We start from the raw sequence: 15,215 nt of genomic DNA on the forward strand, positions 1-15,215 counted from the left end.
TATAAATGTCTCGTCACTATGTTGTATACCTGAAACTAGTATAATATTGTATGTGAACCGTAATTTAAAAAATAAAAATTTAAAAATCTGGGGGGGAGGGGGGAGACACACAGATTGTGGTCTGTTGAGCGAGGAAGCACAAGCCACCCCCACAGAGGCAGCAGGTAGCTCCCCCAGCATCCAAGAGCTCACTTTGGGGAAGTGAAACCCACCCATGGGCCGTTTTGATTGAAGGCGCAGTTTCAATACATCCACACAAAGGAAGTCGTCACAAGATTTATTACTTACAGATCCCAGTTAAGGGGGTGCAACTGGGGGAATGGCAGTCCTCCACCGGGTCACGTGCAGCAGGAGACAGAGAACAGCGGAGGAAACACCTATAACCTATAAGGCGGCTGGGGCGGAGGCCACTGACTCTTTGCAGGCATAACTCTACGTGGTTATGTTAAGAGGAGCCCTGGAAAAGTGAAGCGGGAACTGACGGTGGGCGTCCTAAGCTCAAGTTCTTACCTAAGTGTTCGGACTCTGGGTGTGAGCAGGACTGCCACGTTGTAAAAGGCCTTGGCAACAATTCAGAAAAACAAAGCTGTTTTCCCTCAAAGGTTGTTTTTCTCATCACCGAGGCAAAACCTGTATCTACAACACTTTCAATGTGGGCTCTTAGCCAAAATATTTACCTTTACCAACAGGTGTTGCAAATTAATTTTTAAAACATCTTCTGATTCAATTCTATGTTCTTCAAGCTGCGTTTAGCAGCTCTAATTCAAATACTGCGAGAGAGAAAAAACACCTGTGTAGGCTTTAAATACTTCAGAGACAACACAAGGTGGTCAGCAATAGAAGCAGGTAAGATAAATGTTCACTCAGCCCCAGGCCACCAGCTGGGACGCGTCCTCCTGGCCCAGCGAGCTCACTGCTGCCCTGAGAGAAGGAAGCAGGACGTCCCTTACCGTTGTCCCTGCTGGGCCCAGCGCAACCTGTCAGTGGCCGCAGCGCACCATAGGGCCTGGCCCTCCCTTCCCCACATGTGCTGTAGAGTTTTCTAATTTAGCACATTTTCATTTATACAAAAAAAAAAAAAAGGATAAATTTTAAAAATATTGGCACTCACTTGGAAAGAACCACAGTGACTTAGAGGTACAAACCGTTAGTGGTACGTACAAGTATTCATCAAAATTTATTCATAGAAACGTATTTAAATGCAACACTGGGTAAAAACAAAGAGAAATGATGGGGATATCAATGACACTGGAGAACCTCACTTGCATGTGACATCTCTTCGCACAGAACTAGCACCATTAGTTCAGAAACCACAGATTTAATCACTGCTTCTAATATACAAAATACCTTATAAAGATTATTTAACTATCTAGTACCAAAGTTCTTCCAAAAAACATACTTAAAAATCAGTTAGAATTTACCTTTCAAAACTCACAAAAAGGGTTTAAAAGTTGATCCAATCCTACAGCTTGTCCAAGGGAATAAGCCACAATTCATTTTATTGGAAGAAAGTGCCTGTCGTCAGCTTCTGGCTCCCTTCTGAACACCAACCAGGGGCAGCAAATGGAATATTACAAGGGAATCAGAGCACATCTAAAACGGGTCTCAGAAAATATTCTCCTAGACTATAAAAATACCAAATGGAATACAAAAATTTCAGCATATACAGCAAATAGACGACAGCAGACAAATGTTCAAAACATCCTTGAAACTATCATACCACAATCATCATGAACATCAAGTATTATTCTGACAACTTTTCTGTGACTCCTTCTGGTTCAGTGTGTACTTCCCTTTGTTTTGTTCTAACAGGTACAGACCAAATTCTGTGTTGCTAGCAGAAGTGACCGGAGGCACTGCTGAGTAATTCTTGGTATCCACCCGGTTCTCAAAGTGCTGAGAGTGCAATTGTAGTAGAGCCCGTGTTTTGGATCAGGGGCCAGCGAGCCATCGCCCCAGGGCCACGCCTGACCCACGGCCTGTTTTGTGGACCTGTGCACGCTGGGTGTACCGTCTGTGGTTGCTTTCCCGTGACAAGAGCAGAACGAAAGAGTTGTGGCAAGAGACTGTGTGTGGCTTTTTGGTCTGCACAGTCTAAACTATCGACTCTCTGGCCTTGTACAGAAAATGTCTGTCAAGCCCTATTTTACATAAATTACTTGGGGAAATTTTTCACCGAACAAGGACATGGTAAGATGGTCCCAGATTAAGCACATTTGGGCTGAGGTCTGCGGGTCCCATGGCACAGTACCACTGGCAGGTCAGAAGAATACACATGTGGGCTGGCAACTCTGAGTATTAAAATAGTCTGGCATAGTTAAGCAAAGTCTGGCTATGATAAAGTACCTTCCTCTTTCTGTGAATTGGTCATTGTGCATCAAGTAACACCCGAACCCGAATTCAACAATGTCCTCATTGTTCAACCGAAAACCATCTGTGTGGCTCCCAAGCACAGTGTCTAGCCATGGAAATCAATAACCTTGTACCCTTAGCGAAGGCTGGAACGAGAAGTGTACCTTTCCCACCCCTCTGTTTCGACATAGACTCTGTGAGTGCTGGACTCTGCACCTCTTAGAATCCCTTCCGGTGACAGGCATCATAATAATTAGTGCTACCAGACCCCAGGGCCACCAGCATGTCCCTTCTGACGAAGCGGACCAAGTTGTCGAGGGGGCACATGGGCTTGGGCCAGCGCCGGCGGTGGTCCTGGCAGAAGGAGGTGTGGAACGTGACGTCGACGCCGTTGTAGAGAACCCGCACCGCGTGCTCCCTGGGCTCGTCCCTGTCCTGCCAGAGCTCGAAGATCAGCCTGGCCGCGAACCTCGGGAACCTGGCTTCCGTCAGGCCCAGGGCGCTGAGGACCGGGGACAGAGTGACGTCGTGAGCAGAATAGAGGGCGAAGACCTCTTCGCTCCTGCCCTCGGCGGCTCGCAGCATGCGGCCGACGGTCTGGTTCAGGATGGGGTGGGCGCCCAGGAGCGCATACCCCAGATACAGTTTCTTCTCCCGCCTCTCCCTCTCGTCCTCCATCTGATGGGTCTTGATCGCCTTGAAGTGCTCCATGTCGATGCAGCCGTTTCCGGTGCAGGGGAAGCTGAGGTTGTGGCAGAAGTGGCAGAGCAGGGAGTCGATGGGGTTGGCGGCCCGCAGCTGCTTGGTGGGGATGTCCACGACCTTGGCCATCTCCCCGTAGGCCCTCTCCAGCTGGCCGTTCTTCAGGCGTAAGAGGTACTGCCGACGCTGCTCCTTTTCCAGGTAGTGGTTTCTCATGGGGCAGTAGCAGCTTCCGGAGCAGAACAGAGCGCTGGGCTGGTGCCTGAAATAGACCTTCTTCCAGTCGAAGTCGGGGAGAAAGCCATACAGCAGGGCCAGCCCGCTCTGCAGCGTCCGGCTTTTCCCCGTGGTCTCTAAGTAGAGCTGGTCGGGGGACCAGTCACTGGGCAGGAGTTGGTGTTTCTTCAGGTAGATGTCCCTCAGCAGCTGGCCATTCTGCAGATGCTGCACAACTCCTGGAACAGAGCGACACAAGCTTTCCTGACCAGCAGCTCAGCCAAGGGAACGGCAAGGGAAACTGAGTCAGTGCCCAGCTCCAGCCACCTGAGAGCAGTGGGAGATCATGTGATCGAGCCTGCTGCCCACTGTGTGGAGGCTGTGAGAATGGGTTCACGCCAGCCTGACGACTGGGGGGCACCTTGGAGTTATCCGCTAAGAGATGAGCAGAGTGAGCCCTGTCCTCGGACCCACAGCCATTCTGGGGAGCACCATGACCATCTGCCTCAACCCTCCCTGTAGGCCAGCCCCTTCCCTGTGGGAGACCCTGTGACTGGCAGGCCTCGGACAGAAGGAATCACCCGCTGGGGTGGGGGTGGGGGGGTGCCCAGGCTGTAGGTGTCACAGGTCTAAGGGGAGCTTTGTCCCTGGCCCCAGGGACATGGCATTCCTCAGCCCGCAGGGAAAACTCCGGGAACTCAATCAGGAAGAGAAAAGGCCGCTTGCTGGCTGCTTAGTCCTCTCAGTGCTGGGAAGTCCCCTCTGCTAACGTTTAGGTACATTCTGCCTGGCCTTGCTGGGGCTTTCCCAGTCGTCCATAAGGACACTCTCAGAACGAATATGGGATGATTTCCGAGATACACAGAGAATGTGCGGGAAAAAGCAAAGTGCAGGACAGTATGTTTTTTTGCTCCTTTTAAATAAAAATGGGGGGCCCTGGTTGGTGTGGCTCAGTTGGCTGGAGCATCATCCCATACACCAAAAGGTTGTGGGTTCGATCCCCGGTTGGGGCCCATTTGGAAGGTAACCAGTTGATGTTTTTCTCTCATATCGATGTTTCTCTTTCTCGCCAAAATCAGCAAATAAAAATGGGGGAAAATAAGAATGTATATTTGCATTTGTCTGTGCTCTGCAAAAGAAACTTGGGATGGATGCACAAGAAACTGATCTCAATGGTTACTTGGGAATGATGGGGGCACAGAAAGGGTGTGGATGGAACATGGGCAGGAGCAAAAATTTCAAGTTTATCTTTAAGATGTTTCAGCGTTGAACCCCAGTACAGTAATAAATGGTCTTGTAAAAAAAAGCCTTCTCTTCAAGCAAGAGAAGGCAATCCAAGATAAAAGCAAGCTCGCCTGCCAGCCAATGGGATGCAATTTCAGTAACAAATATGCATTCTCTGAGAGTGGGAACCATATGCGGGCCCCATGACCAGCCATATCACTTATTCAGATGCCCAAACGGTTTGAACAGCTCCACCGCCAAGATGAGACAGCTTAAGGCTGAAGTGCATGAGGCAGAGGGCACTGTTGGCCCAGGAAGGGGAATAGCTCAGAAAACGCCCCCAACAAAGGATGTCCTGCTCTGAATGAAGAATATGGATTGAGAGCAGAATTCCCTCCGAGATCGGGGCTGGGGCGAGCCTTAGCATGTCCCAAATGACTTGCCAAATGAGGCAAACCATGAGTGAGGAACATCAAGAATCTGTATCTGGTTCACCTCTGCGCCTACCTCACATTCTTAGCTGCATATATTAAAGGTGGAGTGCTTACTGCGGGCCAGACCTTTCTCCTTTAATCCTCACAAAAAGCCAGTAAAGACTTACCATTCTCCCCATTTCCCTTATTTTCTAGGTGAGGAAACGGAGGCCCTTCACAGTTGAGAAGTAGCAGAACTGAGCCCCATGTGGCCCCAACCTTGTGCTTAGTCCCTTGTCACAGTCCCGACATTTTCATGCAGAAATACTAAGTTCTAGCCATTTAGGACTTCTTATACTCTCCACACACAGCTGCTATTCCCGCCCTTCACCCTCCTCTGCCCAGAGCAACCCTCCTCCTGCGCCGGCTCCACTCCTGCCTTCCCTGTGGTCTTCCTTCTCCCTCCCCCGGGTCACACGAACAACTCCTTCCCCTTCCCACAGGCCGCTGGACCTCTGGGCCGTTAGCAGCATTCACCGAGCCTCGCACAAGGCACTTTCCACATGCTATCGAATTTCACTCACCACCAGCCCTGTCCGGAAGATATTAGCCCCATTTTACGGGGCTGTCTTATCTTCCAAAGCCTGTGCTTATCCTATACGACCCTGCGGCCTGCAGCAGTAGCTGGTCTCCGTGTGTGTGCCGTTCCACTGCAGCTGAGGGATCCCCTAGGACAGGCAGGGGAGCATCTTGCTCACCCAGGCCCCTCCCCTCCCCTCCTCCACACCCAACAGCTGCCACAGCACCTTGAACAGAGCAGGCACCAGTGATCAGTTCCTACGTAGCCTCTGTGGGTGCCAAAGTGTGCCAGTGACAAATGACTGCTCTAACAGCGAGGCTTTCTTAAAATAAAATTTAAAATAGAAGATGAAATTGGCCATTAAGAGAGAATAAGGGACCAGGAGCAAACAATACTGCAAAAATAATTTCTAGAGTAATACTAATTTAGAATATGATAATGATGACAAGAAATCAGTGAGAAAGGTCAGAATGAATGACTGTCAGTACGTGTGTGAACCCCTCAGACCCACCCCCGTCCCCCCACTCTTCTCAGGGGACGGCCCCTGGACCCAAAGGCTGGGTCCCACTCTCAATGCACAGTCACCCTGACCTTGTAGCCAGGTGATGGCGCTGACCCTCAAGGACCCCTTCGGACTCTCTCTCTCAAGAATGTGGACGTGCCAGTCCAACTGTGGGTGTGGCTAGGACTGTCACTCTGTTGACAGACACCCGGCAAAACCACGGAGGCAGCGACAGGCAGACTTTTTATTCCTGGATCCAGTCTCCGGAGGCCTGCTCACATTCTCGCCCTCACAGTCGGCGAGTCACTGTGAACCCCTTATAATAGAAGTCACTGTGAACCCTTATAAGACAGCTTAAGGTGAAGCCAAGTGACTGTCCGCTCTGCAGCGCACGCTCTGTCTTCTCCCCTGTCCGCTGTCTGCTCGGACAGCGGACAGGGGAGAAACTGTATCTGGGGTATGCGCTCCTGGGCGCCCACCGCCGGCGCTGGCCCTGTCCAGCCCATCTCTTCCCTTATGGAAGAGAAGAGAGAGCATGCGCTTCTCGTCCTGAGGCTAAAACGTGTAATATTTCATCCTGAGGCTAAAACGTGTAATATTTCTCAGCAAGCCGGGGTCTGCCCTCAGGGAGGGTTTGGAGGCTGAGCTGTCACAATAAAATGGGAAATCATGTTCCTGGCACCAGTGGGTGGTGGCCAGGGCGCTGGACAGTCTTCACAAGGAACTGTTCTCGGTCCCATAAGACATTCCCACACGTGAAAAATCTGTTTATATAGCCTAGAACCCACTTTAAAAATATTTTTATTGATTTCGGAGAGGAAGGGAGAGGGAGAGGGAGAGAGAGATAGAAATATCAATGATGAGAATCATTGATCAGCTGCCTCCTGCCCGCCCCCTACTGGGCATGTGCCCTTGATCGGAATCGAACCCGGGACCCTTCACTGAGCCAAACCAGCTAGGGCGAACTCACTTTTCTTGAATCTATAAACACAAAGTCATTTTTGCGTAACATTAACATCCAATGAATTTCTGAGAAACCTGATATTAATTGCGGGACAATTGTATTTTGTTTTCATCAGAACTTGTAAAAACAAAACATGTTCCGCCGTAACCGGTTTGGCTCAGTGGATAGAGCATCGGTCTGCGGACTGAAGGGTCCCAGGCTTGATTCCGGTCAAGGGCATGTACCTTTGTTGCGGGCACATCCCCAGTAGGAGGTGTGCAGGAGGCAGCTGATCGATGTTTCTCTCTCATCGATGTTTCTAACTCTCTATCCCTCTTCCTTCCTCTCTGTAAAAAATCAATAAAATATATTTTTAAAAAATGTTCCAACACTTGGTATTAAAGTCACCAATACACCTCTCAGTCAGTCTGTATTGGTAGCTGTCAGTCAGCAATCTATACTTACATGTAAGCAACTGATTCTGTCATTCCCGTTTCTAGTGTAGGTGTGCCCAAGCATTTACATTGAGGCACATAAAATTCTATAATAAATTAGTTTCCCTTTCCCCTCCTTTCTATTATAGTTAGGGCATCTGATATATTGTAAGACTATGTATGTAGAAAGATTATATTATATTCGAATTTCACTTGAGAATAGTTAAGGGAGCGCCTTCACTTGCTAATAAAAGGGGCGCTAGATCTGGTAGGATGACTCCTGTGTTAATCCAATGCAGAATCTGTATGCATGGAACAAATTATCAAAAGCTTTCGGAAAAACTCCTTCTCCCAGGCTGGCCCTCCAGAGCCTTCAGCTTGCCCCACTCTGCCCGTCACTACCATTCTCCCCGCGACAGGACGGAGACCTTCCTCCCATCAAAGCTGAGGTCCTACGATGCTGGGGAACAAGAAAACAGAACATAGCCAATAGGTCCTCCCATTTCTTCCCCAAAAGCTGGCACCAAGCAGAGGTCCTCTGAGGTCCCAGACTGAAGTAGGAAACCGGAAGCTCTTTCTTTCTCTTCCCAACAAAGGGGATCCCACAATTAACTCACCACAACTCTGACAGCGAGCTGGCTGCACAACAGTACAAATAGGGCTGCAAGAGAAAGGTGGGCTGACCAAACAAACTGCTCGCTCAGCGGAGATCTGCCCTGTTTCTCGCTGACACCTGGCACGCTGAAACTTACCAGGTGTTTTGCTTGAACATGGGATTAATTGTATAAATTATGGCCCAGCCATAGTGGGATAATATGTAGCAATCAGAAATGGTGTTGTTGATGAATAGGGAAAGATGATCACAATATACCAAGTGAAAAAGTGGGTAACAAAATTGTGTGTTTAGTAAGATACCACTGTGAGTGTGTGTGTGTGTGTGTGTGTGTGTGTGTGTGTGCGCGCGCACGCACGCATGCATGCATGAACACAGAAAGAAAACTAATTGCTTTGGTGGGATTATAGGTGCTATTTTTCTTCCTTTTGCTTAATTGTCATTCCTAATTTCTCTTCCATGAACATATACTGCCTTTGTAATAACAATAAAGTTTGTTTTGTGTTTTTTTTTAGAAATCAGATGTTAATTAGGAATGCTGGTGGACTCAGAGCTGCTGAGTGCCAGTCCTTATCTGCCCTATGAGCCCACAGCGCCTGGCCCCGGAGTATTCGCTATTCGCCCCCAGTGTGTGCGAACGGTTGTCACACGTACCTGTCTGTGTGAGCTCTCCCATCTCACAGAGCGGGTGATTGGGGAAAAGAGGCAGGGAATGTAGGGGGCTTTCGAAAGAGGCTCCGGATCCTTTTGACATGTGACTAACGAAAGCTTCCAGCTTCGGGTGATACGGTTTCCTAAAGAGACAACACAGATCTAGAGGTCAGCATGCTCTTCAGCGTCTGCAATGGTCTCAGCTTCAGCAAACGAAACCCCAAGTGTGTGCCCTTCCGCCCCCACAACAGGCGATCGCTCAGTCGCATTTAAATTCCAATTTCGTGATCACTCAACCACCGATGGCTACGCATCACCCCACTCTGCAAGGCCAGCCGGCGCCTCTCCTCTGCTGAAGTGCCCATCCCCCTGGGAGTCAGCTCTGCCCTCCACTGTTGGTTCCCAGCCTGCGCCCCTCCAGGCTCCCTCTCCAGATGCCATGCCTAGGCTGGGAGTCCTCCATCTGTCCTTCCCCTGCCCCTACACAGGCCACCTGCCCCCCCCCCCACCATCCTGCACACATGTCCTCCAGGGGCTGCCCACCTCTCTCCTGCATCCCTGCAGCCACCAGCTGGGTTCTGGCTCAGGCAGCTTCTGTCTGGATGGCACGGGTTCCTCTTTGGACTACCTGCAGCCTAATCCTGCCCCTCTCATCTGCCTTCACTGCCAGCGCGATCCCTTAAAAGGCAACCCCGACTCGTCACTGCTCTTCCACATGCTGCCTTCTGGAAGGGGCCACGCGTGCCTGTTGGTCTGTTCTGGCCCCACCTCGCGTTGAGGCTCAGGGATCCCCAGCCCTTTCCACTCTAATGCTGAGCTACGGACACACACAGCCACCAAATGACTTCTGTTCCCCCAACACACTTGTTCTTTCACGCTTCCAAGACTTGCCACATGCTGCCTCTTCCTCCTAAAAACCCACCCTGTCCGCCGGTGTGGCTCAGTGGTTGAGCGTCAACTCATCAACCAAGAGGTCACTGGTTCTATTCCGGGTCAGGGCACATGCCAGGGTTGTGGGCTCAATCCCCACTAGGGGGCGTGCAGGAGGCAGCCAATTGATAATTGTCATCAATGTTTCTACTTCTCTATCCTTCTCCTTTCCTCTCTCTCTCAAATCAATAAAAACATATATTTTTTTTAAAAAAACAACCCACCTCAACCTTCACCTGGGTAACTCTTAGTCCTTAACTTATCTGACCTCTGGGAAGGCTCTTTTGAAGAAAATTAACTGATTAAGAAAACCAAGATCTCTGTAGTTCTCTACAATTCCTATGTCTTTTGCACATACAATATGTCATTTCATGTGGGGGGGAGGGGTCACAAATAGCAAAACAATAACACCGATGTGTTTATGAGACCTGACTTTTTTTTTATATATATATTTCTGCCATGGAGCACATGTGGCAAATCAAGATTTAATTTATCTTTCTCGTCACTAATACACCATTTCCCTGAATAATGAAATGACCTATGAATAGAGACACAATTCCTCTGAATGATGAGATGACTTATGAATATTTACACCTTCTCTTTGAATAGTAAAATGGCCTATGAATGTGTATACATTTTCCAGCTGAACAGAAGCGGACAGACTAGTCCCAGCTAAACCAAATCAGCATGAAAAGCAGCAAAGAGAAATTGCTCTAATGGCCGACCCCTGCTGTTGAGAGCCCAATTGACATGGACAATGCTTGAAAAGGCGCTGCCAGAATAGGTTTAATATCTTTCAGAAACATAAAGCTGAAAAAAAAATCCGTCTTTTATAAAATAGGCTTTGGAACTGGAGAATGCTAATCCTGTCGTACAGGACGGCCTGGTACTTTACCAGGACTGTGCCGGGCGGGCTGTCTCTGCACGCAGACAGAGCCTGCGCTTTTCATCCTGAGGCTGAAACGTGGAAATATTTGCAAACTCGGAAATACAATTTCCAACGGATAATGAGGCTGCCGAGAGGAATGCGCATAAACAAAGGCCACGCATCCCCAGGAGCCAACCGCTCTGCTGCGGGCCACTCTTTCAGGCTGGCGACGGTGTCTGCGGATCTGGGAGAGCGGGGCTGCCAATTTTAGAAACAGAATTTCACGACTGGAAGTGTTTGCTGAGATGTCCCCGGTTCTCAGGGAATCCGACTGCTTAATGAGGCGTTTCTCACCGCATTCCTGAAAACGTGCTTGTGGTAGGGCGAGATGAGGATTCACGGGAGAAAAACGTCCCTGACGGAAGAGAAGGCAAATGGCTGATGTGCTCTTCCAAGGCCCCCTGAGGGCAATCACCTTCTTTAAATCCTTAGAAGCCCATTCTCCCCTTCACTCCTCCTGTTCAGCCGCGTACTTGTTTTAGTGTTACTCAGACATGCCCAGCTCTTCCAGCCTCAGGCCCTCTGCACACGCTGTTCCCGCCATCTGGAACACTCTTCCCCCAGATCCTCACAGGGCCGGCTCCTTCACTTCCTTTAGGTGCCTGCTCACATGCCACTTCCTGGTACATGAGCCAGGTACATGTGACAGCACCTGGCACACGACATGCATTTAAGAATAAAATTCATTGAATAAAAATACTGATTTATTTTTTTCTTCTTTGGATGTAGAAAAGAGTATCGAATTCATATTCATGAATGCAAAAGAAACCACTTACTAAACATAGTATGTTAATGGCTAATAACAGCCTTACTGCTGGCTAAACATAGTCCCATGAGGGTAAAGAGAGCACCTTTGTCATGAGGCACAGGGCATTCATGCAGACACAGCTTCTGCTACAAACACTTCGGGAGCCACGCCATGTGTCACTGTGAAGGGGAACACTGGGGTGACCGTCTTGAATGGACATCCGGCTCCCCGCTGTGCACAGCCCAGACATCCCCCTTCACTGGGCTAGAGTAACAGCCACACTCCAGGACTCACTGCCTTTTAGGAGGCCATAAAAATGAGTAATTCCTGAAGCTGCACTAGCACCTGGGGAGGCGGCAGGCACTGCTGGTGACCCCGATTCCACGGTCCCAGGGGATTCAGAGGCCTGAAGTGGATTCAAATGGCTGGGAGTCCTGTCCACTCTTGTGAATGGACATTTATTGTTTTTATTTAAAGACGGACTTAATTACATGACATGCATGAATTAAACATGCATGCCCCACCCACTTTCTGCAAAGAACTTAAAAGTAGATCCTAAAAATACAGAATGTTTGATCAAACTAGGCCACAAGATCAAGGCCAGGGACAATGAAGGCAGAGGCAGCCAGGGCAGCTGGTCCCCAGAAACGATGCCTCTCAAATGGGAGCCCCAGAAACGGCCCCATCCGTGCACCCTGCCATCGCCCTGACAGAACGAGGGGCCCTGGGACCTGTCCTGGCTTCATGACCACGGCCACTCAGGGAGGAAGAGAGGCTGGCCCTAGGAGACCTGCAGGCTTCTGTGCTAAATGACACGTCACCCCGTTATCAAGCTCTTGGCATGGACCAGGCTCAGGGCCTCGCTCTTCCACCTTAGTGGGAAGGGAGGCCTCACTACCCCCGCACTCCAGGTCTGCACACCGAGGCTCAGAGAGTGAAGAGACCTTCCCCACACACAGGCTAATCGGCCTCACAGGACTCCGTCCTGAGACTTCAATCTGATAGGCGCATATGACAGGCAATTATGACTTGTGATTCTCACTTAGATCCTGAATTCATTCTGCAACGAAACCCGTCCAACAACTATTACATGCCAGGCTCGAGCTGGGCATGGATGATACAGGAAGGAGAAGCTGGTGATGTGGGGAGGGCAGAGGCAATCACGCTGGGAAGGCAAGCTGTGAAGTCCCAGGGTGCACGGGGGGAGACCCTGCCTGCTGCCCGGTGGCCCTGCCCAATGGGCCCCTTTTCTGGGATCGACCAGAATGGCCCCCAGAGCTTCAAGTGCCCAGGGACCTTCTAGCAACAGTGACTGACCCCTAGTCTGAGCCTTGCCTCTCAAATTCTCACTTCTGAGAAGGTGAAGCGCAGATAAAGAGGACCAGAAGCTGCAAGTAGCCAGGGATAGAGAAGGGCACTGTCCCCGAGTCCTGGAGGCTGTCTTGGGTCCGGCCAGCTCAGAGGCCCAGTAGCCTATCTGTGCCCGGGCTGTTCAAAGGGTGGATACCCAGCCAGCAGGCAAAGGTAGGACTGTGCCAGCTGCTAACACAAAGAAACTCCGCTGTGCCCGATCTAGCAACCCCACGTCCCTAAGCTGCCTCCCCTGCACCCCACCCTGTGCCCTCTTACCACTCTGGATGCTCTAGCCCAGGGGTGGGCAAACTTTTTGACTCGAGGGCCACAATGGGTTCTTAAACTGGACTCAGAAGAAGGAGCTGCGGCCGTGTTTCCCGACGTTGCCATGCTAACACTGCTGCTGGTGAAGGAGCGGAGGGGAGAGCAAGAGAACCCTCCGCTCTTTCGGCTCCACGGGCCGGATAGAACAGCCGAACGGGCCGGATCCGGCCCGCGGGCCATAGTTTGCCCATGGCTACCTAGCTCATCCCCATGATCCAGGAACTGAACAGTTAACACCAGCACAGCAAGTAACTTCCACCCTTGCCCTAGTCCTCAGGCCCGGTAAGGTCTGATGATGAAATACTTTGTTCAGAGACCGTTCCCATGTATCTTCCTGTCCAGTTTGCAGGAGGCACTGGCTGTGCCTGATACAAGCCGAGGACCCAGTCTCACACGCAGGGAGAGGTTTCCTGGAGGAGCCAGCATCTCCGGGGGCCTTGAAGGAGCTGTGGGAGTGGGCCAAGCAGGCGTGGGGGACAAACAAGCCAGGTGGCAGGTGCAAAGGTGGGAATGGCAGGGGCAGAGGGTCCCAACGGGAAGGCTGACGCAGAAGGTTAGAGACGGGAGGAGGAAAGCCAGTGTCTGCGTGGCAACGACACGGGCCCTGGGACATGCCCCCATGCTCGCTGAGCACAGAAAACACAAACACCCAGACTGCGAGCATCGTGACCTCCAGCAGGAAATGAAACAACACAGGAAAGCCTGCAGTCGCTCAGTATTTCACGTTTTTACCAAAGATGGTTCACTTCACCTTCTCCATATTGCTGGGTAATGAGACGGCCTGAGATTCGAATAGTTAACCTGAACCTCCCGGGTTCACACTGTGGTCCACTTGGAAAGAACAGCCCCGGCTGCAGGGGGGCAATCCGTGGTTCCACCAGGCTGCCCGGGGCAGGCTGGCAACCGGGAGCATGCCATCAAAATAACATCTTCCCCACTGAGCACCCCCTCCGTCCCCTCTCCTCATTCGGCACATTCCGTGCGGGGTGTTACACATCCCCAGACACGTTTGCTGAGGCCTGGCCCATCATTTTTATTGCTAACTGTGCTTCCAGTTTTAGAGCCATGCCATTTCCATATGCACCGTTCCCACTCTTTTCAATTATTCTTCATCCAAAGGGCTCTCAACCAAGAGCAGGCTGTCTCTACCCCTGTGGATATTTGAAGTAACAGCATCCATTTATATGGCTTTGCAAGTAAATGATAGTGTTCCTTCTCCTCTATCATCTCACTTACTCCTCACCCCAACTCTGCATGGTCAGCGTCGCCATCCCATTTCAGAGACAGAAGACCGAGGCTCACAGAGACCAAGGGGCTCACCTGTTGCCCTGAATGGAAGAGCTGAGCCAGGTCTGAGGCCTCCTAACCCAGTGTTCACTGCACCACGTCCAGCCACTTCTCAAACTGAGGAACAGCAGGGTGGGAGAGTGGGCCTCAGACTGGCCAGGGCTTTATCTGCTGTGTGGCCTCACACAGGTGTCCTCGCCTCTCTGGGCCTCTGTTTTCTCAACTGTGACATGGCAGCAACATGCAGGATTGTCCTGGAGATCAGACTCCTGGTGAACAGTACTCCCTCCACGACAGGTCACTCCCCATCCTGTCCTTCCCCAGTCAGCATCATGATTAGGACAGAGAGAACAGATTCTTGAAAGGAACTTTTTTTTTTTAAGTGCAATTTACCTGTTAGCCACTAGAGTGCAGTCAATTTCTGGTCGCTTTGTTTTGGGAATGACATACAGTGGGTATCTGTCCCCATGTCGGATGAACACATGCACCGAGACCAGCTTAAAATGATGCGGAGCATGACCTGCGAGAGACAGACAGACATAAAGAGAGAGACAGACACATTGTACTGTTATCACTCAGGAAGTGTCAACTCTTTTCACTGCACTGACGTGAGGAGGGGTATCGGGGAGCAGGGTGCGGAGCTGGGGTCCGGGTGGGGGGCCTCTGAACAGACTCGCTGGCAGGGCAGAGGGACATGAGTGGGCTGCTTATGCCCCAGGCCCCCAGAAGTCACGGGGAGGCTATGGTGGCCAGCTGGAGGCCCGGGAAATGTGGGCAGGAATATTCCTGTGTCCTCGCTCACAACCACAGACTACGGGAGGCCCGGAAACAGTGAACAGTGAACACATGTCTTCTTCAAATCTCTCATCAAACAAGGCAGGGCACGAACAGATTCAACATCATTCCTTGGTACACTCTCAAAAAAGCAAAATTCAACGTGGAAATCATATTTTTCCCACACCTTTCCTGCAAGACACCAGCAGGACGTCCTAAGCCCCAGAGAGCCTACTCAGGA

General features: G+C 50.7%; 1 protein-coding gene across 6 annotated transcripts in view; it reads right to left on the reverse strand.

Moving 5' to 3' along the window:
• Positions 1 to 263: 263 nt before the first annotated feature.
• Positions 264 to 15,215, reverse strand: part of PXYLP1 (2-phosphoxylose phosphatase 1) — a 64,284-nt gene continuing 49,332 nt past the window's right edge. For all 6 annotated transcript variants that reach the window (XM_036332384.1, XM_036332383.1, XM_036332388.1 and 3 more), the window contains 3 exons: positions 14,594 to 14,720; positions 8,634 to 8,773; positions 264 to 3,509 (listed from right to left, as the gene is read on the reverse strand). In XM_036332384.1, coding sequence (XP_036188277.1) covers positions 2,572 to 3,509; positions 8,634 to 8,773; positions 14,594 to 14,720 — 1,205 coding nt within the window. In that variant the 3' untranslated portion in view covers positions 264 to 2,571. The remainder of the gene's footprint in view (positions 3,510 to 8,633; positions 8,774 to 14,593; positions 14,721 to 15,215) is intronic.

Source organism: Myotis myotis, unplaced genomic scaffold, assembly GCF_014108235.1.
Source record: "Myotis myotis isolate mMyoMyo1 unplaced genomic scaffold, mMyoMyo1.p scaffold_m19_p_13, whole genome shotgun sequence".
Classification (NCBI taxonomy): domain Eukaryota; kingdom Metazoa; phylum Chordata; class Mammalia; order Chiroptera; family Vespertilionidae; genus Myotis; species Myotis myotis.